We start from the raw sequence: 27895 nt of genomic DNA on the forward strand, positions 1-27895 counted from the left end.
TTCATAGAAACATGTAGTTCTAAAAACAGAATCTACCAGGAAATGGCAGACAGCATTCCAGGTCCAGTGAAGGTCAAGCACCCCATAGGAGGCGGGTCCTTCTCCCTAGGGTGGGGAAATGCTCCACTGAGCATCAGCGTCTCTGTGGGGCTGGCTGGGATGCCGGCTCCTTCTGCTTTTACAGCATGTAACATGCTCCTGGGTGACAGGCCTATCCCCTGTCTGTGGAACTCACTTCTAGGATGTTCTAGACACACTGACTGTACAGCCAAGGACTGGGAGGCTGGCCTAACCCCATGCTGTCAGCTTCTGGGTGTCAAATACGCAGTTGTATGTGGTCCCTCGGAACTTCTGGCTGAGGAAGGTAGCCTGGTGCGGCAGAGCAGGCTAAGCTGTCACGTTTGCCCCAGCCCTGCCTGGGCCTTGAGTCCTCTACAAGGTGGTGATGAGGATGCCTCTGCCTGGGCTACTGATGGGGGCACGTGTGCACAGGCCAGGGGCTGCCTTTATCATGAGGTTCCTTATATCTCCCACTTGGTCATCCACTCAACCTCCTTAGGTGCCTCAAGGTGGGAATATTGTTTCCCCTGGCATGAGTAAGACTTTCTCTCCCCCTGTGGATTCCTGTGCCCCCACCTTCCCCACCATAACTGGGGATTCCCGGTGGGTGGAGTGGTAGAGCTTCCCCTCCCATAGTGGGAAGGATCTCAGTGGACAGTGATGGGCTGGAAGGTGGTGGTCCCTGGTGTGGAGGGAGATGGGCGGGGGGAGTGAAGAAAGGAATGGCTGAGAGTGTGTGCTGATCCGGAGCAGACTCTGCTGATCCTCCTGGCCCCGCTTACCCACTCCTGGGGGCCAGCTGCTCCAGAGCCCGCAGGAGGCTGCCCGCATTCTTGAGGCTCTCCAAGTGCTTCTCATTGGAGGTGATCTGCAACGGCAGGAGGGAGAAGACAGTGGTCAGCTGACCCATCCTGATTCATGCCCTGTTAGATGGGCACCCTGAGTATCAGGCCTGCATGGTGCTGTGGCTGCCTAAGGCACTGGGGAGGGTGTCCCCTGGGCTTGTCTGCAACCCCCATGCCTAACCTCCCCCACAGAGTACTGCTGACCAAGGGGAAAGAGGCAGGACACTGGTGGTCCTTGGGGAAGGGACAAGGCAGTCCGCTGGGGCAGGAGACGGCCAGCTCAGGGCAGGATGCCTCCTGCAGCTCTCTCAGGAGGGTTTGTGTCTGGGAACCTGAACTTTCCAATTAAAGCAAAACTACGTTTTCTGTGCTGGGACTCAGAGGGCCTGGCTAGCAACTGGAAATCTGTTTCTGGGGCTCTGAGCCCAACATGATCTCTTTCATATGGACAGAAGGATGCCAAGAAGGTGCCTGGGGACCTGGGAGAGAGGCATTAATAACCCCAGGAAGTGTGCCCATGCTAATCGCCACAGTCCTGTGAGAAAAACACTTGGGCATGCCTGACTCTGTAGCACCTATTTGCAGAATCATAAACTCTCAGGGCTAGAATAGGCTCAGGTAGGGATTTATCCAGCTATGGCACCCAGAGACCTTACAATTCAGTCCCTCTACAAAATGAGTCTATGTCCTGAAAGGCAGAGAAGAGAAGGCTTTGATTCTACTATTAGACTTGGTTCTCTTAATTTACCATCGCCTCCTATTGTTATCTTTGTTAGTTTAAAATTTCTTGTAATAAACACTTGTATGGCAGTTTACATTTCAGAAGGCTGTTTCCTATATGTTTTCTCATTTAATCTTCTCAACGGCCTACCTTACAAGGTAAGTATATATCATGTTTTATTTATGAGGTAACCAAGGCTTAGTGAAATTAAGGGGCTGCTACAGGAGTACATACACATGGAGCCAGATTCCCCATCATGAGGTTGGAACCAGGATGGCTTCAGCTGACTTTGATCACAGCAACCAAGGCTGGATTATTGTCTCCTTAGTTAAGAGGCTCAACATTTTTTAACCAATCACTCATGATAGGTCACAGGGGTAACTCAACATTAACATGAACTCTGAATTATATACGAATGCATTTGCACCTCCACTGAGATCCTCTCCCACTTCCTGAGTATGCCAGAGAACAGCTGGCAGTTCAACTGCATCAGGTGTGATTTCTGCAAAGATTTGCAACTCGGAAGAGCTGCATGTCAATTTGTTCTGAAACTGTATCCAACCTGATGTGTTCAAAAGACTATTGCTTAAAAATGTCAGCTGTAGTTCAATTATGTCTGAAGTATGCATAAACTTACACTGAAGGTACACTCAACATCGGGGTCTTCAGTGAGGATTCCCACCTCATTTTTCTCAGAACTGCATCAAACAGGTCAGCTGACTACATCCAGACTCACTGCCCCTGAGCAGCCCTGCCATGAGATGGTGTGCAGAGGCTGTGCTCCCAGGAAATCACCCACAAGTTGCAAATAAATCAGAAGATGACTTTCATCCACAAGGCTGGTTAGAAGGTGCAAAGAGAAATCTACAGTGACAGTTATGTGATCAAAAGACGATACCAAAATAGTATCATGTGTAGCTGACATAAATGTAGACATAAACAAACCCAATTGAAAACTACGTGGTTTGGCCATTTACCTGATTCTTATTAATAACATCAGCTGTTGTTCTGTATATAAAGATGAGTTAATTCAAAAATAAAAATTTTAAATTATATCAATCAGAGATTCCAGTTCTGAGTAAGACAGAGAAAACACATGACACTCTTTCTCTCCCTTTGGATGCAAATCCACAGTGCAGCTATTTGAGAACACTGAAAAGCAAACAGCAACAGGTAAATAGGAGACAACACTGAATTCAAAGCACCACTGAACTGGCAGTGAGTTTACCACTTCTTTCTCAGCCTGGATGCAACAAACCCAAACCCCAAAAGCTCTAGGAGAAACCCAGTTTGAGAAGGGAAATCCCCAAGACCCTAGAGAGTAGATGAAACCCCCTCAAGATTGTTTTGCTCTTTTTTCTCCCTCTTCTTGTGTCCCAGGCCATTCTGTGATGGCAGCAGTGGTAGTGGGGACAGAGGTGGCAGCAACAGTAGTCAGCAAGAGGAGCCTGAAGCCAGAGCTCTATTCTTTCTCTGTTCTCCTAGTGTTTGGCCTGGATGTTGCATAATCATGGAACTAGGCAGTTTTAGGCCAGACAGAAAATGGGAAACCCAGGGAACCAGAAAGTACTGAGGAGAGAATGAATCAAGAAGAGCTTAGTAAAGTTACTCCATAAAACTGTTTATGAACTCCTGGCCTCACCCCCAACCTGTGTATGCATGGAACCGATCCCAATAGCATGCCACAGAATTGAAGAACTGAGGTAACAAATGTATCCCTGCTCACATCCCAGACTGACCCCTGGGGAAGAACACACCAGATAGATGCACATAGCACTGCAAAACCTGTGAAACTAATATGACACTGAAATTACAATTCCAACCCGCAGCCTGAACCTAATCAGCATGATTGCTTGCTAAAACAAAAATATCAATATTCTCTGTAGTATTTAACAAGACAGGGTCTTATAATGCAATATTTTAAATGACCAGGATACAATTCAAAATTACTTGGCAAAAGCAACCATAAAATCTCAGCTGACATGAAAAAAAAACAATCAACAGAGGACAATAAATAAAATGACACATGTTGGAATTATCTGACAAAGACTTCAAAGTGCTATTATAAAAATGCTAAAAACAATCACTAACACTCTTGAAACAAGTATTACAATAGAATGTATCAGTAAAAAAGGAGAAGATACCAAAGAAGAATCAAATGAGAATTTTCTAACTAAAAACAATAACCAAAAATTTAAAGTCCTCACTAGATGGACTCAATAGCAGAATGGAGACAATAAAAGGAATGAGTCAGTGAACTTGAAGATAGATCAATAGAAATTATCCAATCTCAGCAGCAGAGATCGAAAAAAAAAAAAAAGATTGAGAACACAAATGAACAGCACCTCAGGGACCTATGAGACAATAACAAAAGGTTTGTGTCATTGGAGCTCCCGAATGAGAGGACAGAGAATAAATGAATGAAAAAGTATTTGAAGAAATCATAACTAAAACTATTCCAAAATGTGCTGAAAGAAATAAATCTACAGATTCAAGAAACAGTATATCCCAAACAAGATTAAACCCAAAGAAATCCATATCCAAGCCCATCAAAATCAAACTTGCTGATGGATGTTGCAAGTGGGCAGAAAAAAAATGATATATTACCTATAGGGTAAAAATAACTTGAATTATTGTGAATTTCTCATCTGAAGCTACTGAGGCCAGAAGATTTTAAGATGCTAAATGAAATGAACTACCAAACTAGAGTTACATACCTAGAAGATACCATTCAGAAATGAGATCATGGTTTCAAAATATTATTTAGGAATGAAGGTGAAATAAAGATATTCTCAGATGAATGAAAACTAATAGAAGCAGAGCGGCTATAAAAAATTTACTCTCTCGTCAGAGAGAAAGCAAATAATACCAGAAGGAAACCTGGAACATCAAGAATGAAGGAAGAGCAACAAAAATGGTAAATACAACAGGATGTTATCTTTCTTTAAAAGCTGTTTAATAGTAGAAAACAAAGAATACATATAATATTGTATTGATGGGGTTTTCAATGTATGTAGATGTAACATATAAGACAGCTGGAACATAAGATGGGGGAGAGCAAAGGAACCTATATGGTAGTAAGGCCTTTATGTTCCATTTGAAGTGGTAAAATATTGTCATAAGTAGATTCTGAAAGGTTAAGTATTTTATAACTCCAAGAGCAACCACTTAAAAAAATTATACAAAGAGATGTAGTAAAAAAAAAAAAAGCCACAATAGATAAATTAAAATTTAATATTTAAAATGTTCAAATAGCTTAAAAGAAAGCAGGAAAAGGAAAAGTGATAAAATAAAAACACTGGACCTAATCAGAAATCAAATAAAAAGGCAAACTAAATTGTAACATACCAAGAATTACATTAAATGTAAATGATCTCAAAGCAGCAAGTAAGAAATCTCCTGAATGATTTTTAGAAATGACCCAACCATATATTGTCTGTAAGAATGTTAATTCAAATATAATGAGATAGTGGTTTAAAGTAAGAGGATGAAAAAAGATATGTCATGCAGACATAAATCAAAAGAAAGCTAGAGTGGCTATAGTAATGTCAGGCAAAGTAGACTTCGGAGCAAAGAAAATTAGCAGGGATATATTTTGATTAAAGGGTTTTGTAACCAAGAAGACATAACAATAAATGTGTATACATCTAACAGTAGAAATTATACATACAGAAAGCAAAAACTGATACAACTGAAAAGGAAAACAGATAAATCCACAATCGTAGTTGGAGATTTCAAAATGCCTCTCATGGTAAGAAACAGGATGAGCAGACAAAAATCAGCAAGGATGTAGAAGAACGGAGGAACCCATCAACCACATGGATCCTATTGACATTTGTAGATCACTGACCCCATCAACAACAGTATTCACATATATTGCAAGAATCCAGGAATATTTACCAATGTATACAGTATTCTGTGTCATAAAACATATCTTAACACATTAAAAAAATTGAAACCATATAAAATATATTCTCTGACCATATGGAACTAAACTAGCAATTAATAACCAAGGTAACAGGAATATTTCCAATTACTTGGCATTAAACAGCACTCTCCGAAATAATACAGGGGTTAGAGAGGACATTCCAAGAAAAATTAGAAAATAATCTTAGCTGAATGAAAATGACCTTGATACAACATGTCAACATCTGGAAGGGGGCTAAAGCAATGCTTAGAGCGAAATCTGTAGTACTAAATACTTATTTTAGGAAAGAAGAAATGTCCCAAATCAATAATTTAAGCTTCTACATCAAGAAACTAGGAAAAAAGGGCTGGGCACGGTGGCTCATGCCTGTAATCCCAGCAATTTGGGATGCTGAGGAGGGCAGGTAACTTGAGGTCAAGAGATAGAGATCAGCCTGGCCAACATGGTGAAACCCTGTCTCTGCTAAAAATACAAAAATTAGCCAGGCATGGTGGAGGGTGCTTGTAATCCCAGCTACTCAGGAGGCTGAGGCAGGAGAATTGCTTGAACCCAGGAGGTGGAGGTTACAGTGAGCTGAGATCTGGCCACTGCTCTCCAGCCTGGGCGACAGAGCGAGACTCCGTCTCAAAAAAAAGAAGAAACTAGGAAAAAAGGAAGAAAACAAACCCAAACTGAGAAGAAAACAAGAGCAAAAATCAAGAGGAATGTGGTAAATGTATGACCTAAAATGTCAATACTTACATTAAATGTAGATTTACTAAACGCTCCAAGTAAAAGATTTCAAGCTGTATATAAACAAAATAAATCTCATATATAGAATTATATACATCTATAATACATAAATTATAGCTACACACGCACACACGTATTTATATATAGTACTTATAAGAAATATATTTTAAATATAAGGGCACCAAGGCCGGGCATGGTGGCTCATGCCTGTAATCCCAGCACTTTGGGAGGTCAAGGCAGGTGGATCGCTTGAGGTCAGTTCGAGACCAGCCTTGCTAATGTGGTGAAACCCCGTTTCTACTAAAAATAAAAAAAATTAGCTGGGTATGGTGGCACAAGCCTGTAATCTCAGCTAGTTGGGAGGCTGAGGCAGGAGAATCACTTGAACCCGGGAGGTGGAGGTTGCAGTGAGCTGAGATCACACCATTGCACTCCAGCTTGGGCAACAAGAGTGAAACTCCATTTCAAAAAATATGAAAAAAAAAAAAAAAAAGAAAAAAAAAAGGGCACTAAACAGTTGAAGGTTAAAGGATGGAAACAGATATGACATGCTAACAGTAACCCAAGAAAGTTGGCACAGCTAATACCAGATAAAGTAGACTTTAAGGCTGTAATCATAACTAGAGGTCAGGAGGGACATTTCATATTTATGAGAAAATAATTGGCCAGGAAGATATAGCAATTCTAAATTTGTATGCTCCTAATCACAGCCTCAAAATACATAAAACAAACAAAAATGACAGAATCAAAGTGAGAATTAGATAAATCCACAATCATGGTGACACACTTTTCAATCTCTTGCAGCAATGTGCATACAGAAACCAGAGGGGACACAGAGGTTCTATACAACAAGAGTAACAGAATTGACCTAATTGACATATATTTAAAAATCATCTAAAAACTGCAGAATATATATTCTTTTCAAGTGCATATGGAAAATTTCCAAAATATACCATCTGCTGGGTCTTAAGGCAAGTCCTGACAAATTTCAAAGTTATAAATCTGATAAAATATATCAGGATCTGTATGATTAAAAACTGTAAAATGCTGATGAAAGAAAATAAATAAGTGGATACACTATATTCAAGGATTGGAAGGCTCACTATAATAAAAATGTCTTCCAAAATATAGGTTTAATGACATTCCTATCAAAATCTCAGCAGGAATCTTTGTAATATAGAATAGCTGAGTCTATTGCTTCTTGGCCTTTTGGCTAAGATCAAGTGAAGAATAACTGACTCTAAAATTTGCATGGAAAGGCAAAGGAGCCAGAATAGCTAAAATAATTTTGAAAAAGCAGAATAAAGTTTAGGCATCATACTACCCAACCTTAAGAGGCACTACACAATTCCAGCAACCATGACAGTGTGGTATGCGCAGCAGGTCAGACACACAGATAATGCAATAGACAAGAGAGCCCAGAAAAAGAACTATACAGATATTGCTAAAATTTTGACAAAGGTGCAAAGTTAATTCAAGGAGGGAAGAATAGTATTTTGAACAAGCAGTGCTAGAACAAATGGATGCGCATATGCATAAACATCAATCTAGACACATATTTTACATCGTATATAAAATGCAATTTTAAATGGCTGATGGATCTAAATATAAAATGTAAAAACTATGTAACTTCTAGAAGACAATATAGAAGAAATTCTGTGACTTTGGGTTTGGTGATGAGTTTTTAACATAAAAACATAATCCCTTAAAAAATTATAAATTGGCGGTGGCTCAAGCCTGTAATCCCAGCACTTTGGGAGGCCGAGACGGGCGGATCACGAGGTCAGGAGATCGAGACCATCCTGGCGAACACAGTGAAACCCCGTCTCTACTAAAAATACAAAAAACTAGCCGGGCGAGGTGGCGGGCGCCTGTAGTCCCAGCTACTCGGAGGCTGAGGCAGGAGAATGGCGTAAACCCGGGAGGCGGAGCTTGCAGTGAGCTGAGATCCGGCCACTGCACTCCAGCCTGGGCGACAGAGCAAGACTCCGTCTCAACAAAAAAAAAAAAAAAAAAAAAAAAAAAAATTATAAATTGGACTTTGTCAATAGTAAAAACTTTACTTTTTGAAAACATAAGAGAATGAAAAGACAAGCCAGACTTGGAGAAAATATTTGCAACTTACATATCTGATAAAGGACTTATATCAAGAACATAAAAGTAACTCTTTAAAAAAATTTTTTTTTTTTTGAGAAAGAGGGTCTCACTCTGTTGCCCAGGCTGGAGTGCAGTGGTGTGATCATGGCTTACTGTAACCTCATACTCCTGGGCTCAAGCAATCTTCTTGCCTTGGCCTCTCAGTTCTCACCTTGGCTGGGATTACAGATGTAGGCCACCATGACCAGTCAAAAAGAACTCTTCAAATTCAATAATAAGAGAACGACCAGCCTAGTTTTTAAAATGGGTAGAAAATCTGAATAGACACATCAGCCAAGAAGATATATGGGTGGCAAATAAGAAAAGATAACTCAACATTGTCACTAGGGAAATGCATATTAAAACTGCAGTGCAATACCATCGCATACCTATTAGAATGGCTAAAATTCATAAAACTGACAATAACAATGTTGGTAGGGATGCAGAATAACAGCAATTCTCATTTCTTGCTGATGTGAATGCAAAATGGAACAGTGCTTTGGAAGACAATTTGGCAGTTCCTTATAAAACTAAGCATACAGGCCAGGCACAGTGGCTAACATCTGTAATCCCAGCACTTAGGGAGGCTAAGGCGGGTGAATCACTTGAGCCCAGGAGTTCAGGACCAGCCCCAGCAACATAGTGAGACCTTCCTTGTCTCTGCAAATAAATAAATAAATAAATAAATAAATAAATAAATAAATAGCTAGCTAGCTAGCTAGCTAGCTAGCTAGCTGGGTGTGGTGGTGCACACCTGTGGTCCCAGCTACTTGGGAGGCTGAAGTAGGAGTATTGCTTGAGCCTGGGAGGTCAAGGCTTCAGTGAGCCATGATCAAGCTGCTGCACTCCAGCCTGGGTGACAGGGTGAGATCATGTCTCAAAAAAAAACAAAACAACAACAACAACAAAAAAACCTTAAACATAGTCCTACCATAGTCCTGGCCAAACAATTGCACTCTTGGATATTTACCCGAGTGAACTGAAAACTTCTGTCCACACAAAAACCTGTATTCAAAATCCTTCACTCTTTTATTCATAATCACTAAAATGTAGATGCAACCAAGCTGTCCTTCAACAGTGAAATGGAAAAATAAGGAAGCCGTGCATGCATCACTTGGAATGCAATCAGACTTACAGAGTCTGATTTGATTTTTAGAATGAGATATTAGTAAAAATAAGTCTGAGTAATTTTTGAAAAAATAAGAGTTTGAATTTACCTTGCTAAATTATCATATACCATGATACCAAACCATTTTCTATAGCTGGTAATGCCCATGATATGAGGATTTCAAGGGGCTCTGAAATGAATGATCCTTGGGAGTGGACTGCTTCGGTCTCCCAGAGCTGAGTGTCCTCTTAGGCCACTGAAGGTTATAAATTAAGATGGGAACCAGCCCTCTTTCAGAAGCGTTAAGATTCCACCGTATCTGCTGGACTATGTGGCCTTTAACCTTCTATTTTCTCAGTACTTTTATTTTCCTCAAAAACCAAATTATGGGTCCACTCAAAAGTCATCCCACCTACTCCTCTTTTGAGCTACTTAGGCAGAGAATGTTCTGTACAAACTGAAACCCACAAAGAAATCTCCTCTCCATTTTGAAAGAAGCAGGAGTAAAAGTGACCCTTCTCTACTGTGATGCTGAATTCATGACTAAGAGACTATTGGTGAACTTATCCTGGCTGTGATTACAGACGTCAAGAGAGAATACTGCAGCGACACTGAGAAAATAATGCAAGAGAACGCCAGCGAAGAGTGTAGGCACAACACTTTCTTCCCGAAGTTAACATTTTCATTACTGGCAGTCAGTTAGCCAAGACAGGCTAACTCAATTTTATTTTGCAATAATGTACTATAGCAGAGGTTCCTGGACCTGTGGGTCCATGAGTGGATTTCAGTATTTCAAAACATCAGATGGCAGGCATCCATTTGCTACAAACAAAGTCATGGCTGCCTCACATTTCTCTGCTTTACGATGAAAATATATCAGCCAAGCCTGGAGTGCCAGCCATTATCTCATGCTGCTAAGACATCTGCCTGGTAGCTAAATGGCTAAAATCAATCAAAATGGAAACATGAATTATACTAAATACATAAAGTTCACCTGGTAGACAGGTAATGCTCAAAACATGGGGTCTTTAAAGGAAAAATCATAAAATAATTGGGAATTTGAGCTTAGAATTAAGATAAACTTGGAAAGACAATTCCTCTACATCTGTTGATTATATATATGCATATATATAGATATATATACACACACACATATATAAAATCAGATAACACACTTGGGATAAATACATAATTTTCTGCAAACTCTGCTATGGTCACTTTAACATGGCACTGTGTCAATCCAGCATTCACCCAAACATTGAAAGGAGATGTTAGTGTCCTACAGAATCATCTTCAAATTCCCCACTAGGCTCATGAATTATAAGGTAGTGGTTTTATACACCACACCCTGCAGTACAGAGTTTGGGCTGGCTCTTCTCTGGATTTCAGCTTTCCCAAATGCAAACTAGCACGTGGAGCCATCCTATGCCCCCTGATAATGGCAGAACTCTGAAGTTGGCAGCCTCTTCAGTTTGCAGGAGAGGATGTGAGAACAGAGAAAACAATGGCTTGCCCAAGGCAAAGTGGCTACTGAGGGACAAATCCAAGCCTGGTGCCTATACTGCTCAACTAAGGCCTTCAAAAACATGCAAACCAGAACTTACTTCTATTTTCTATCACTGTGGCACATCAGGAATTTATGCTCACACATATGACTCACAGCATCATCCTCCTCCTCCTAAAGCTCATAAAATGCCCCAGTGCGGCCTTCTGTGTTTGCAAATGTTTTTTGGTGTGGAGAGATGTGTGGCTGTAACTGAGTAAGGTATGGGCAGGCTGTGGTACTTTGGCTTATGAGTGTGCAATAATATATGTCTATATCTGTAGTGATCTTGAATGTGTGTGGCAAAAGGAAGTCCAGTTAACTTTTGCTTTCTAATCATGAGTTCCTCTCAACAGGCCCAGGCAACACTGACAGACTAGAAAAAAAATATCAGGAGATGAAGCTGACACAGTGAGAGCAGCCCAGGTGCTTCTTGGTGCTTGTTATTACAGACACACACTTCACACAGGGGAGGATTATTTTAATTCTGTGGCCTTCAGATCTCATAAATACAAGTAAAAACAAGCAGGTAACTATGACAACTTTACTTCAGAGAGTCTAAATTTCAAAAATAAACCTATCCATCCAGCCCTTCATTTTGTTCTCTTAATGTATACTTTGTCTTCTCTTCAGCTGGGGTTTTCATGCTACTTCAAAGTCATTTCTCCCAACTGCACATGGAGACAGGCCATCCCCTTGCCACCTGACGCCAGGAAGGAATCTGGAGGAGAACCTCTCGTCGGCATGATGCAATCTGGCAGGCCCGTCTTCACTTTCTACCTGGTGTTGTAGTGTGCATTCTGGGTCCTTTCAGAAACATCCTGAGCTGCTGCCAGGGTCTCACCTTTCATATTCAGATTAAAGCAAGTCTATATTAACACATCCTGCTCTGCATCCAGACCCATATGCTCATCACATCTTTCATGGGATGCTGAGTGCATCTGAGACTGAATGGAGGAATTTTCATGCATGGCCTCCAGCTGCCTCACAGCATCTGTGCCTTCCCTGGAGTCCATTTAGAAACTCTATGTACCTCAGCAAAAGCAAGTGAGGCCCATTCTGTCCATGATTAGTAAGGAGGGGATGATCTGAAAGAGATCTAGAGGTGTCCCTAAGAATTCCCATCAGTGGATCTGCTGATCACCAAGGGTAAGGGGGGAACAGTTGGAGCTCAAGGGAAGAGGCAGGGTCTTACAGAAGAGGTAGGCCCAGTCACAAAGGCTTGCTCTCCTAGATTTGACCCAGGTCCTCATGAATGCAGGTTCTCTGGAGGGTGACAGAGCTATTGCACTAAATACCTGGAACAGTACTGGAGCATAAGCAGCACCATGTTTCTGTTCAGGAGGACCACTTTGTGAGGCAGTCTTTCACCCTCTGCATGAAGCACAGCTTTGCTTTAGCTCACTGGGAGGCCCCGAGCTTACTGAGGCCTGAGGAAGTGGTGGCATTTGCAACACAGTGATTCCTCAAGGTGAAGGAAGCCGGGAGAGGACAGGAAGAAAACAGCAGATGACCTCTTGTTCAAGGGCAGAGATAAGTCTCCATGTGGTGTATTCCAGACAAACTGGGTAGGAGAGGGGAGTGAGTGCACAAGGCATTAGTAGATGTGTGGGGGCAAAGTCAACAAAACCCAGATTTCAGGTAGAAACTGTTGGATTCACTTTTACCTATAGGATTAAATAAGTAAAAAGCCTTGCAGTAAAAATGGCTTGGGATTTGTGTCAAGAAAGGAAACTAACATTCCTGAGCACCTACTATATTCAGGAATAGAGTTAACTGCTTTCAAACATATTATTTTCTTTTTGGCAACTTGAAAAACAAGTATTAACTGTGTTCACTTTACAGATGAGGAAATGAAGGCTAGGAGGGCTCATGTGACTTGCCCAAGGTCAGCTAGCCAGGAAGCAGTGGCACTGAGATTTAACCCAGTCCCCACAACTTCAAGATCCACATTCTTCCCAAAAGACCATGATATCTTCACATCTGCTACTAAGTACCTGGCACAGTTGTTGGCTGACTGGTTGATTAATAAAAGTAAGCAACTGACTAAGCCGTGTTTCTAGCTCTACTGCCTACGTGCTATGTGATCTTGTATAAATGGTTTGCACTCTGCACTGCCCTGCCGGCCACCTTTTGTAAATTGCATAGCACCCTTTGCTCCCCTAGTCATTGTTGTTCATCCTCATCATTTCCAGGCAAAGCAGGAACTGCAGAATCTCTCCCAGACGGAACTGGAAGTTGCTGCTCTTGACCAAAGGAGTCTGTGGATCCTATGTACTGTCCAGTAAGCTGTTCCTGATATGCAGAACACCATATTTTTGGCAACTTCTTTCAGGCTTGGCTACCAGAGGCTTTGCACATCTCTCCTGGCACTCTTAGATGGAGGTCCGCCTTTGCTGGTGATGAGAAGTGAATCAACAGTTTGCTGGGTAGCCACTGTGGGCCATTATCTCATGTTCTCTTCATGGTGACCCTATGAGGAAGGTCTTCATGATCACACATTAAAGACAGGGTGAGGCGGTGATCAGTAGTAGAGCTGGGATGGAGGCCCAGATTGGGCTGGCTCTCTCCTGCATCCCACCCCATTGCTACTCTGCCTTCCCTCCATTGCTTCCTGCCCCAGTCACCATGTTGCCCTTTGCCTCCTCCCATGAAAGGTCTGGCTGTAGGAGCACCTGGCCAGAGCCAGGGCCGGTGTCCAACTGGGGAAGCCGGGAGTTGACACTTCCATGAGTAGTGAGGAGGCTGACATTCTGCCATGGGGGGAACTAGTCCCAGCTTTCGGGGGCCCAGGTCCCCAGGGAAATAGCTTGGCCTGTATTTAAGACAGAAGCCTCTCAAGCTGGGGTCAAAGGAAGGAACACTCCTCCTTTCCACTGATATTTCCAGATTTGGAGATGCAGCGTGCAAAGGAGGGTGATGGTAAGCTAGCATTTGAATTATCAAAGGGCACACTTTGGTGAGAGCAAAGCAGTGTTGAAGGACTTTCTTCTTTCTCTTGACCTTTATTTCCTCCTCCTGGGGTCTGTATATTCCCTTAACCTAGCCTGACACCTCCATTCACCTCTCTCGCCCAAACACCTCTCTGTACCTGTGGCACCCGCTAAATCTAGAGGCTACAGAAATCACATGCGGAGGATTTGAATGTTCTTCTTTTTCACCCCATAAGACATGATTATTTTCTAAAAGAAAATTATCTATAGCTACCTCCTCCTCCATTTTAGGCCAGCCAGTTCTCTCAGTTCTCTGCAGGGCAGTAAAAATGCCCTTATTGCTTAGAAACTGTTCATAATTACATCAGTTTCTGGCCAGTAAGTCCCATAAGTCTAAAATGTTGAATATAATATAGCTGCTTTGGGAAGTCGTTTAGGCCTGATCCAACTAACTACCTACAACAGTCAGTCCCAAAATAAGTGAGGAAACAAACAGTTTTAATTGGCAAAAAATTATGATGTGGACTTTTTGTAGATATAAAAATAAACAGGAGGTTGGCCCAAAGTATGTTTTGGTGAAATACAGGATCAGGACATACCATTTTGCCCAGGAGGACCCAAGCCAAGCACTTAGAAAAGCATGACAGCATAGATTTCCAAGGCACTGACATGAGGATGTCAGCTATGGATGTGGCTGGAATAATTTCCTCGCAAGAAAATATACTTAGGGTGGTAACTAAAGTGGGAGAGCTTGGGTCCTAAGAAGTGAGGAACAGCGTGAGTATATATCATGCAAACCTGATCCAAGCAAATACTAACCAGTCCTTAGGAATACTATATGGGGTCATAGTGAGCTGTGTATTTGACAACAGAGTCACTGATTTTGTGTTGTGAGGGTGTTTGTGTGATAGAGAGGGCTCTGAGGTGGGAGAGGGGATGGAGATAAGAGGAGCTTAACAGGGCCTGTTTCCAGCCCCTTCTCTGAACCTCCCACTGGATGAAGGAGAGCAAAGTAGAGCAACGTCAAGTCAACTTGGCTAAAAAAGCCCTTAGCCTTCTTCTTTCCCCAGTTCCTCACTCTACAAGGTAAGGACACTATCAGCCACTAAACCACTCTGCAGTGATTCAGCCACTATACATAGGGACAATCAGGAAAGTTCCCGTTATATAAAGTAAAAAAACACACAATATAAAAACATGCATGGACCATGACTGCAAGGATATGCAATAAATATCGTACATCCTGACTTTGAGACCTCCAGTGTCATAAGAAAGTGCCACCAGGCCGGGCGCGGTGGCTCACGCCTGTAATCCCAGCACTTTGGGAGGCCGAGGCGGGCAGATCACGAGGTCAGGAGATCGAGACCATCCTAGCTAACATGGTGAAACCCCGTCTCTACTAAAAATACAAAAGATTAGCCGGGCGAGGTGGTGGCGCCTGTAGTCCCAGCTACTCAGGAGGCTGAGGCAGGAGAATGGTGTGAACCCGGGAGGTGGAGCTTGCAGTGAGCTGAGATTGCGCCACTGCACTCCAGCCTGGGCGACAGGGCGAGACTCCATCTCAAAAAAAAAAAAAAAGAAAGTGTCACCAAATCCTCACACCCAAGGCCCTCAGTCTAGTCAAAGGTGGGCAGAAAAGCAATCACAATCACACATGAGATGCGTACACATTGAAAGCTCTTTTGGCAACTGCAAAGGATCCTTCAAACATTAGCATGATTCTGTGGCCCATAAGACAGTGTGTATTGAGCACCTACTATGTGTTGGACTCTGTTTAGATTCTGGAGAAATAGCCAAGGGTGGCAGCTGTCAAGTCAGAACTTCCACCTTGAGAAACACAATTAAAAAGTAAACAAATACAATAATTTGAGATGCTGATAGGTGTCAGGGAGAAAGTAAAACGGGAGAGAAGAACAATAGTATGAGGTTGGCCAGGACAGTCTCCCTGAGGAGTTGACATGCAAGCCAAGGGTAGAATGATGAGAAAGAACTAGCCATGAGATTATTTGAGGGACTTATATTGTAAAAAGAGGTGATAGCAGCAACCATGAAGGCCGAGGTGGGAACAGGCAGGATAGAGATTTTTTAAAGGCTGCAGAAGCAGGGACGAGCTGGAAGCCAGAAGCCAGTTAGGAGGGACTTTGGGAATGGTCCAGGTGAGAGGCAACAGGATTGAAGCACAACATGCAGGAGCTCACACGCCAACACCAGATCCCTAACCACACGGACACAGTGCCTCCTCCCCTGCTTTCCAAGGATCCTTCAATTGAGCAGAGGTAAGATGCCGCATGGCCCTTCCTTTGTCCTCAGTGGCAGAGGCAGTGCCTTGGTGGAGGTGTGAGCCAGCAGGTGGCTGTTGGGGTGGGCATACCAAAGAAGCCACACATTGAAGACCCTCTCTTGTAGGGCTAAATGCTGAAATAGTCCCATTCTGAGTGAACAGGAGAAGAGTCTGCCTCATCCACCATATGGAAACAGAACCCTTGAGATTCCTATCAGAAATAAAGTAACTCAAGCACTCTTCAAAGAAGGGGGAAGAAAGAGTTTCCATTTGAACATGGGCAACATGATTACATATTCTCAGATTTGGAAGGAGATGGATTAATTGACAATTATAAGCAATCTCTTCAATATTATATTAGATGAGCATTTTATTTTTTGGTAAGTTTTAATACATGGTGAAATGTTTACCACTGTGCGTGAAGTCTTCAGCCTCCCCTTGAAACTCACGTTACAACTGGAGGAAAAAGTCAGTCAGTTATGGCCAGCTGTAATTTCTGCCCTTAATAACATGCTCTACTGAGCAAAACCACCTCTGCTGCAGTGGATCCACAGTGTGGAAGGGAGCCTTGTGACGGGGCACAGGGCTGGGGCCTAAGACCTAATCCCCACAGGCCCTCAGAGAAACCACCATAAAGAACTCCAGAGGCATCAAGTTGGGATTTATAAGGCAGGACAGAAGGACTCCGTGACTTTGGGACACAAGAGGTCCAGGTGGCCAGGCCTGGAGAGTGGAGGCTGGGCCAGCACTGCAGAATCCTCAACCTGGGCTGGGCACCGAGCCTCAGTCAGGAGGGCAGATAAGGGACCATCTCAGATCCATGGCCACGGGGGGCCACAGCCAGCCAAAGTGTGAACCCGAGGTGGCCAGCTCTGAGAATGATCTGCATGCTTCTTAAGACTGAGGGCAGCCACGTTCGGGAGACATACCGTCATCTCGGGCCCCTGCTGAGCATGAGTCACAGCCAGGCGGAGTGCGGCTGGGCACCCACTGGAAATGACTGGTAGGGCCACGCGAGCTCAGTCATTTGCTCTGTCCTCCAAACTTCACTTCATACTTCTGTGGCTCTCTAATGAAACATAAGGGGCCGTCGCAATTCCTTCAAATCGATAAAATTGGGAGGAAGATAAAATGGAAAGGAAAATTAAAGCACACTTGGTTTACATTATTAAAGCCGTCAGGCACCAATTAATCAAAATTTAGGCCTGATATTGACTACCGGATAGCTGCAAATTCCCATGGTGGCAGTTACTTTTGTTGAAGGACTTGATCAAATATCGACTCCATTTGGAATCATTTTATAATGACCGTTTTGAGAAAATGAGCAGCCCCATTGAGAGATCTCACCCTTCGCTCCCTAAGGCAGGGCCACAGCTTTCAGGACAGTTTTTGCGAAGCCTGTGAGTCTGGCTGCAGCCGAAGGGAAGGGAATCATGAAGTCTGTGGATTTTTACCTCCAAGAGACAGGTCCACTGTCAGCTGACCTAAAAGCATCCATTCTGCACAGCCTGGTGGTGACAAGTAGCTATGTATGTGGTAGGGGCTTGGAAAACTCCCAGGAGGCATCTGCTGGCCCACACACCCCCTGCTCTGGGCGAATCAGAGGACCACACAGGACCCAGCAGAACGTGTATGCACAGGAAATCACTTCCTGGCTAAGTGTCAAATCGGCCTTGAGATAAAATTAACTGAAGCAAGGTCTCCCAGGCCTCCAAGGGCAACATCAAAGAGCCCGGATATTCCTCTCTAAAAGGCTTTGACAGGCTGAGCAGACCAACCTCCCCAGGCCTCTGCTCTTTATACTTGTGGACAGGCCCAGCTGGGGCAGTGGCTGGTGCAGGTGGCAGGCCAGGGTTGGGATCCTGGACTCAAAGGAGTTGTGACCACCATGTAGCCATCACTCCTTCTGGGCAACACTGGGCACTTGAACAGGAACAGCAGAACTTTGGTCCAACTGAGTCTCTAATGGGTGAAGCTGATTCTAGAAAAGCCTCAGGCTGGCTGCAGACTCTGTCTGCTTACACATTTTTTGCAGAGTAGAGAAGGATGCATGAAGAGAGGCCTCACAGAGTCAAGGCCCCAGAGCACTGAGACCACTGAGACCAAGAGAGACTCCCTCCCAGTCCAGGTGAGCTACCACGGGGGAATTCTCACGCACAGGCTGTTTGGCTGCAAATAGGCTGGACTTTGTCACTGTTTCTTTGCATTTTTCTTGGTGGCTCATAATACAAGGTTAGGTCTCTTGGAAGCCTAAAAATGTTATCCAAAAAGGCTGTTTTCAGTGGGTTAGAGTATAAATAGCATACAAGTGCTTCATGAACCCCAGTTCAAATTCAAAGTATTCTTAGAAGGTTTTCATTGAATAAAGACAGGAAAATAAATTGAGACTAAGGAAATGATTTCAACAGAAGGGTGAAGGGGGAGCTCCTATTCTTCCTTCTCACTGAAGTGCTTCTTCCAAACAGCCTCCTTTATTGCCACGGTCCCTTAAAACCACTTTGCTAGGAGTAGACTTACGTGGAGCAAAGGCAATGCTAATGGAGGGTGCGGCTGCCTCTGTGGCTTCTAAGTGGAAAATATAACCCTCTTGCCAGCTACCTCATGTGCCAGGTGTGTGTGTGTGTGAGTAAATTTGTGTCTCTATGAGGGTGGAGGGGGGAGGTTAAGGCTTTTTTTTTATTTTTAATTTTTTTTGCTTTTATTATTTTTTTTTAATTTTAAAGTTCCGGGATACATGTGCAGTACATGCAGGTTCGTTACACAGGTATACATGTGCCATGGTGGTCTGATGCAGCTACTGACCCATCTTCTAGGCTCCCTCCCCTTGCCCCACACCCCACAACAGGCCCAGGTGTGTGATGTTCCCCTCTCTGTGTCCATGTGTTCTCATTGTTCAACTCCCACTTATAAGTGAGAATATGTGGTGCTTGGTTTTCTGTTCCTGTGTTAGTTTGCTGAGGATGTGGCTTCCAGCTTCATCCACGTCCCTGCAAAGGACATGATCTCATTCCTTTTTATGGCTGCACAGTACTCCATGGCCTAGATGTACCACATTTTCTTTATCCAGTCTATCACTGGTGGGCATTTGGGTTGCTTCCAAGTCTTTGCTATTGTAAACTGTGCTGCAATAAACATACAGGTGCATGTGTCTTTATAGTAGAATGATTTATATTCCTTTGGGTATATACCCAGTAATGGGATTGCTGGATCAAATGGTATTTCTGGTTCTAGATCCTTTAAAACTTATCTTAGACAGACTCATTTACCCTGAAATAGAGGACATGATGGATGCTAAAAAGGCAAAAGTTCTAAATGCCTTACCACTATAAATTCTGCATGACTCTTAGAGCCTAAATTGACATCAGCCACAGTGAAAAGTCCTTTACATGCACTCCACCTGTCCACACCAGATCAATGAGTCCTGCTGCTACTCTCGTTTACAGATGAGGAAACTGCCACCTCAGGAGGCAAAGTGACTAGCCATGGTCTTCTTGACTTCGAATCCTTGATCTCAACCATCAAAGGACACTGAGAAAGAATGAAGGAGTCAGCAGTTGTAGCTGAGATGTCTACCAGATTGACAGAGCCCATGAAATAGGAGTCCAACTGTTGCTGTGTTTGATTCAGTGGCTTCATGGTACAGCTGACTATTTCACATTCGTGTTCCTCAACTGGGGGTGATTTTGACCCCCAGGAGATATTTGGCAATGTCTGGAAACACTTTTGGTGGTCACAACTGGGGATAAGGGGAGGTGGACTGGCATGTAATGGGTAGAGCCAGAAATGCAGCTATACACTCCATATTGCACAGGACAGTCCCCATGATAAAGAATTATCTGACTCACAATGTCAATAGTGCTGAGGTTGAGAAACCCTAGGCTAGACCATCAGATCCATGCTGAGTCAGACTGTGTTGCCTTCTCATGTTACACCAGGATGTCTTTCTTTGGAAGGTTACTAACCACCCTCCCCACTGGACTACAAACCCTTCTTTTCCTCTCTCCTGAGGTTGGAGTCTTGGACCAGCCTTTCTTCAACACATAATACTCTTACTTCTGCAGTACTTGGATCAGTGGCTATCACTTGGTTTATCCTGTCCCAGGGTGAACCTGTGCTTCAAGGTCCTTCTGGGCTGCCCCACGCAGAGAGATTCTGGCAGACTACCCTTAAATGCCTCACACTCGGCCGGGCATGGTGGCTCACACCTGTAATCCCAGCACTTTGGGAGGCCGAGGCAGGCAGATCATTTGTAGTCAGGAGTTTGAGACCAGTCTGGCTAACATGATGAAACCCCATCTCTACTAAAAATACAAAAATTAGCAGGGCATGGTGGTGTGCACCTGTAGTTCCAGCTACTCAGGAGGCTGAGGCAGGAGAATTGCTTGAACCTGGGAGGCGGAGGCTGCAGTGAGCTGAGATTGCACCACTGCACTCCAGCCTGAGTGACAGAGCAAGACTTCATCTCCAAAAAAATAAATAAATAAAAATAAAAAAGCCCCACACTCCACCATCTTCCCAGAAAGTAAAGACACAGCTCTTCAGATGAAGGCTTTCCACACGGCTGCTACAGGGCCAGCAAGGAGCAGCCTTCAGATGCAGCCTTCAGCGCTCACTGGCCACACTGACCCAGCCAACCCAGAAGACAGACTGCATAGACTGCATAGCCTGACTAAATGGCACACACTTGTCGCAAGTTCTTTTCCCCATATGACCCACTTGAGTGAGAATTTGAAACAAGCTTTATTACACATCTCTGCAATTAGCTCCGCATGAGTTTTAGAACATATCAGGAGTCTGACAAAAAGATGTGTGATAAGCAGGACTATTTTGTATCTAGGGTATAAATCACTCACAAGTATCCCCTGTAAATGGATAATTCCATCCATCCCCACTGACTTCACTACTAATTTCAATGCAAATCCACGAAAGGAATAAGGTTCCCAGCTGGTAGGAATGTGACACATCATTCAGCATGTCCTTTTACAGGAAATCCTAGAAGCAGAGACCTGGCCTAGGGTAGATAAATGAGCTCCAGGAATTGATGGTCCTGTACAATAGCACAGTCTTCCAACATCTGGATGAGGTGGCAGAATGCAGCATGATCCAAAGGCTCCCTTAATTAAGGATATTAGGAGGCTACAGTCCATTCACCCCATTACAAAATGGTGTCATGAGTCAGATGCTACTATGATGAGATACTTTGGTTCATGATAACGAAACATGAGTTAAGGTCATAAGGATTCTAAAGTTGTTTTAATGAAATATAATGTATAAAGATGCAAATTTATGAAAAGCAAATTATTATATAGATTATCTACATAAGAGAAGGACCTTCATAGCATCCTTATAAACAGTACAATCTCAATAGTGCAAACTTAAAGTTATCCAAATTATAAACATTTGGTTTTACCATTTCTTATAAAGTTAAATTACCCAATAAAGAGAAGTGTACAATAAAGTACTTGCACATGACTAATTAAAGAGGTGCTGGGGAAAATCCTTAACTCTTTGGAGACTCATCTTTTTGCTACCTTTAGCACTCTGTGATGACTGTACCTCTGGTTTGAAGGTGCCATGAAAATACTATTGTCAGTATGAACTGATATGTGTGAAAATTATAAATTAGACTGTTTTCTATATAAGTTGGAATATATATGTATCATATTAGGATAAATACACGCACACACAACACAAACAGACATATACAGCCTAAGATAAGGACGAGCAAAGTTGTTAAAGTTGGAGGTCACGATATTACTCAGAGAAAAAAAGCAATCTGTCATATGAAATAAAAACTACCTGCTCAAACACGAGGCCCAGAGTCCAGAGAAAAGAGGTGGTGATGTGTCACAGTCAGGTGGGGGAGGATACACACCCCTAACCAGGAGAGTCTGAGTGCTGGGGCTGGACAGTCACTCTAAGTACTCAATCCATCATTCCCAACCCAGCTGGGGAGCTGTGACCTTGAAGCAAGTCCCTGACTGGCTTCATGTATGTCCACAACTGTCCACTGTTCTCCCCATGGGCCCCAAAGAGTTGTCTTGCACATTTGTGGGGTCTTGGTCCTTAGAGTCAGGAAGCAGAAACAAAGATCTTAAGCCCTTTTTCTTTTTTCTCTATCCCTTTTTTAGTTTTTGTTGCTTTTCTCTGAGTATACAAGCAACAGGGAAGGAACTACCATTTTAAAGTTCAACCTTCTGGATCCAAGGTGGCCTTAGAGGCACATCCTATTAGTAGCTGGTAATGATAAGAGCTAACAAGTATTGAGTGCTTACTGTATGCCAGGTACAGTTCTGGAAACTTAGAAATGAATTAGCTCATTTAAGCTTCTGTTAAATACTACTAATGTCCTCATTTTATATGAGGAGATTGTGGCAGAAAGGTTAAGTTTCTAAAGAAATTATTAAAAACCTTACACGGAGTAATTAAAATTCAAATCCCATAAAATGACAAAATCTAAGAGTACATTTTTTTACTTCTATTTATTCATTCATTCACTGGCAAAAATTATTACAATAACCTTTTTTCTAAATATAACCATCTTTCTAAACTATTTCTTTAAAGATATATTATTTATATTGTATATTGTTTTTACCTAGTTGTTGCAGGGCTTGTAAAACTGCATTTTCTATATTTTTCTATGTCCTTTTTCTATGTCTTTCTCACATTCTACTCTGTCTTAAGATACGAATTTTTAACAGCTTTACTGAAGTTAGACTGACATAGAGTAAACTATGCAATTTGCTCGGTTTGAATATACGTATACAATTGTGAAACCAACACCACATCAAGCCAGTGAATATATTCATCATTCCTCATGCCCATTTGTAATCCTTCCCTTCTTCTCCCCACACCCAACTCCACCTTGTAGGTACCCACTGATTCCCTTTCTGTCGTCATATGCTACTTTGCATATCCTAAAACTTTGTATAAGTGGAATCATACCATATATATTCTTCTTTGGCTTCTTTCATAAACCTAATTATTTTGAGATTTATCCATATTATAGCATGTATCAATAATTCTTTTTTTTTTTTGAGACAAAGTTTCACTCTGTCGTGCAGGCTGGAGTGCAGTGGCATGATCTCAGCTCACTGCAACCTCTACCTCCTGGATTCAAGCAATTCTTGTGCCTCAGCCTTCCTCTGAGTAGCTAAGATTACAGGCACTTGCCACTACACTCGGCTAAGTTTTGTATTTTAGTAGAGACGGGGTTTCACCATGTTGGCCAGGCAGGTCTCAAACTCCTGACCTCAGGTGATCCACCTGCCTCGGCCTCCCAAAGTGCTGGGATTACAGGCATGAGCCACTGGGTCTGGCCTACTTCATTCATTTTTATTGCTGAGTAGTACTCTATTGCATGGATACATCACAGTTTGTTTGTCTGATCACCTATTGATTGACATTTGGGTTGTTTCCAGATTTGGGCTATTACAAATAAGGCTACTATGAACCCTCATGGTTTATATTGAGAACATCATGGCTGTGTAGTTACCATTTCTGATGCTTCTCATTCCTTTGTGCAGATCCAGATTTTTTATTTTTTACTTTTTTATTTTACTTTTTGAGATGAAGTCTCCCTTTGTCGCCCAGGCTGGAGTGCAGTGGCATGATCTCAGCTTACTGCAACCTCTGCCTCCCAGGTTCAAGTGATTCTTGTGCCTCAGCCTCCCAAGCAGTTGGAATTGCAGGCATGTTTTTGTATTTTTAGCAGAGATGGGGTTTCGCCATGTTGGCCAGGCTGGTCTCGAACAACTGACCTCAAGTGATCCACCCACCTTGGCCTCCCAAAGTGCTGGGATTACAGGCATAAGCCACTGTGCCTGGCTCCAGATTTTAATTTGGTATCATTTTCCTTCTGCGCCTGAAGGGCTTCTTGTAGTACCAGTCTGCTGGTAATAAATTATTTTACCTTTTGTATACCTGAAATTGTCTTTTGTTGCTTTCAATTTTGAAATTTTGTTTTGCTGGAAATAGAATTCTAGGTTGACAGTTTTTTTTTCCTTTCAATAAAGACTGTGCTTCCTTGTATTCTTACTTGCATTGTTTATAAGAATGTGCCATTATCCTTTGCTCCTCTGCATGTAATGCTTCCTTTTCCTCTGGCTGCTTTAAAGATTTTCTCTTTACTACTGGTTTTGTGCAATTTGATTGTGATATGCCTTGGTGTGTTTTTCTTTATGTCTAGTGCTTGAGGTTCATTCAGTATATTGGATCTATGGGTTTATAGTTTTCGTGAAATTTAGAAAAATTTCAAGCATTATTCCTTCAAATATATTTGCTACTCTCTTCTATCTTCCCTTTCCCATTGACTCCAATCACACGTTAGGCCACTTAAAGTTATCCAATAGTTATCTTTATTTATTTCTGTGTTTCATTTTGGATAGCTTCTATACGTTCAAACTCAGTAATTTTTCTTCTGCAATGTCTAATCTACTGTTAATGCCATCCCATGTATTTTTCCTCAGATATTATAGTTTTCATTTCTAAAAGTTTTCCTTAGGTTTTTTTCATATCTTCCATGTCTCTGGCTAAAATTTTTGAACATATGGAATTGTTCTTTTAATATGATTATAAAATTATAAAAGTTTATAACATTATAAAATTTACCTTGTTGGGTACTTGCTATTTTTGTATTCCTAAAAATATTCTTGACCTTTGCTTTGAAATACAACTGAATTACTAGATTTTGTTTTTTTGAGGTCTTGCTTTTTTGATTTGCTAGGCAAGTCTGAAGTAGTGCTCAATCTAGGGCAAATTATTTCCCCTGTTGAGACAAGACCCTTCTGTGTATTCTACCCTATGCCCCAGGAACTATAAGGTTTTCTAGTTTGCCTGGTGGGAATGGGCATTATTCCTGGCCCTGTACCAGCATGGGGCATTGTTCCCTTTAATCCCTTTGGATGGCTCTTTTCCTGACCTCACATACAGGTACTGATCAGTACTGCTGAAATACTCAAGGAAAACCATCCATACATTTCCAGGGTTCCTCTCCAGTACTGTGTACTATTGTACACTAGTTGTCTTAGTCCCTCTGGACTCAGCTCTGTCTCCTGAACTTGGAATTGATTGGGCCCTACCTCAGTTCCTCTCTCCTATAGTTTAGATACAATTTGTTTGGTCCCATCAAATCTCATGTTGAAATCTGAACGTTAGAGTAGGGGTGTGGGGAGGTGGGCCTAGTGGGAGGTGTTTGGGTAATGAATGGAGTGGATCGCTCATGAATGGCTTGGGGCTATTCTAGCAGTAGTGAGTTCTTGCTTTTGCGAGACTAAATTAGTTCTCACCAGAATGGACTGGTTCCTGTGAAAGTGGGTTGTTATAAAGCCCCTCAGATTTCCCTCTCTTCACATATGTCTGCTTCCTCCTTGACCTTCTTTTTTTTTTTTGAGACGGAGTCTGGCTCTGTCACCCAGGCTGGAGTGCAGTGGCCGGATCTCAGCTCACTGCAAGCTCCGCCTCCCGGGTTCACGCTATTCTCCTGCCTCATCCTCCCGAGTAGCTGGGACTACAGGCGCCCACCACTGCGCCCGGCTAGTTTTTTTATTTTTTAGTAGAGACGGGGTTTCACCGTGTTAGCCAGGATGGTCTCGATCTCCTGACCTCGTGATCCACCCATCTCGGCCTCCCAAAGTGCTGGGATTACAGGCTTGAGCCACCGCGCCCAGCCCCTCCTTGACCTTCTATACCATGTTGTGATACAGCACAAAAGCCCTCACCAGAAGCCAGGCCATGCCCTTGAACTATCTTAGCCTGCAAAACAGTGGGCCAAAAAACCCTCTTTTCTTTATAAATTACCCAGTCTCAGGTATTTTTTTTATAGTAACACAAAACAAACTAAGACACCCTCCATATGCTGTGGCCTGTAAACTCTCAAGGCAGTAAGCTGAGGCAATCATAGGACTCACCTGTTTTTTTGTGCCATCTCTCAGAGGTCACTATCTTTCACAGCCTGGTGTCCAGTGTCTTCAAAGCCATTGTTTTATGTATTTTTTCCCTTTTCTTTTGGCTATTTCAAGGCAGGAGGGTAAATCTGGGCCCTATGACTCCATCTTGACCACATACAGAAATTCTCATGTATTAATTTGTGATGCTTACATGTCCAAAATGTATCTAACCATTTCTCTGTTTTTGGATACCTGCGATATTTCCAGGTTTCGTTTTTGTGCATGTGCATCGGTTTGCCATATATTTTAAGGCTGCACAGTAACACAGACAGCCACTAATAATTGTTCCCTAATAATTCTGTGTGGGAATGTCTGAGATGTTTGTGCTGTGCGCTGCCCACTTAATTGGCTCTGATATATATCATTTCAGTCACAGTGGTAATGTTTTCTCTCAAAAAACACAAATTAATCAACTTTGGAAAAGGTCCAGGGACCGACTCATGGACTTAAAGATGAGTGGCAACCACAGAACCTTAAATTATACATAAGACTATTTTGTCACAGATGTAGCTCAATTATTGTAGGCCTTGGCCTAGAATACATGGTTATAAATATATTGAACCAGAATAAAATTTTGGTGGGCTTGATTTACTAGTTCCCTTAGATTTCTGATACGCCAAACAACCAAAGCAGTCAATTCTACTCTATGGAGCTGTGTTCCAATTTGATATTGCTCCAATTTGCTGGCATTTCTCTGAGTCTCATATATCTCATGGACTCATGTACCAAGGCCTTCTATTTATATGGTGGCAGGGAAGATAAAAGGTTCTGAGAAAAGATGCCGCCATGACAGCTACCCAACTCTGCTAAGCCTTTGGATGCAGTGCACTGTGTACTAATGATTCCATGTGGGAATGCCTGAGACATCTGTGCTCTACACTGCCCACTAAACTGGCTCAGAGGCTAACATTCCAATGGGGCCAAAGTACAGTGAACTGGGTTGTCCCACAATCCTCATGAGAAAGACACAGGCAATCTTGCACAGCCTGTGGTGCTTGGCAAACACCCTAGAAGAAGTGACTTACCTATTACTTCCCATAAAGAATGTTAGGACAGTGACAAAGCAGAGTTACTCATGTGTCATTGCTACTTGGGCTTTGGGGATCCTCTGGGTCAGTGATCCATTGCTACAGAGGAGGCCTAGAAGTTCTCTTTACTTTCTGCCAAGTTAGAAACAATTTGCTGGTTGCAAAGAACAGTTCTACAGCCCTTTGTTAAGGGTTACAGTAGAGCATTGGTTTGGGTTTTGCTTTTGAAAGTATTTGTCTTATTTGACCTGATATTTAGGTGATTTTGAGGCAAACCATTAAGTACACAGAAACAAAACATTAGATCAAAAGATCAAACTTAAAAAGAATGCCTACAAGATCAAAGCCTCTGTTCATCCTCTCTTCCTGCAGGAGTGTCTAGCAGAGGGAGAAAACATTTCTTTTGAGAAATACCCCTTTCAAAGAAAGATTAGAATCTGGCTTTAAGAGAATGGCCAAAGGGTGGGGAGAGAGGGGGTGGGAAGAAATCAGTAATGGCATTCAGAGCAAACTTTTTCAGCTACCAGTCCTGACAAGTTGGCATATTCCGTCAGATGTCTGAATGCTCACGACAGAACAGTCCAGCTGCTGGTGAACTTACTTAGAATCTTTCTAATATTTCCAGAGTCCAAG

At 42.6% G+C, this 27895-nt stretch overlaps 1 protein-coding gene across 9 annotated transcripts in view; it reads right to left on the bottom strand.

Moving 5' to 3' along the window:
* Positions 1–27895, bottom strand: part of ULK4 (unc-51 like kinase 4) — a 735134-nt gene that overhangs the window by 8487 nt on the left and 698752 nt on the right. For 8 of the 9 annotated variants that reach the window (XM_033212151.1, XM_033212152.1, XM_033212154.1 and 5 more), the window contains one exon: positions 843–928. In XM_033212151.1, the coding sequence (XP_033068042.1) occupies positions 843–928 (86 nt within the window). Of the gene's footprint in view, positions 1–842; positions 929–27895 lie in introns of those variants that run through there. The other variant, XR_004437258.1, reaches the window with a different exon arrangement.

Source organism: Trachypithecus francoisi, unplaced genomic scaffold (genome assembly GCF_009764315.1).
Source record: "Trachypithecus francoisi isolate TF-2019V2 unplaced genomic scaffold, Tfra_2.0 Lachesis_group0, whole genome shotgun sequence".
NCBI lineage: Eukaryota > Metazoa > Chordata > Mammalia > Primates > Cercopithecidae > Trachypithecus > Trachypithecus francoisi.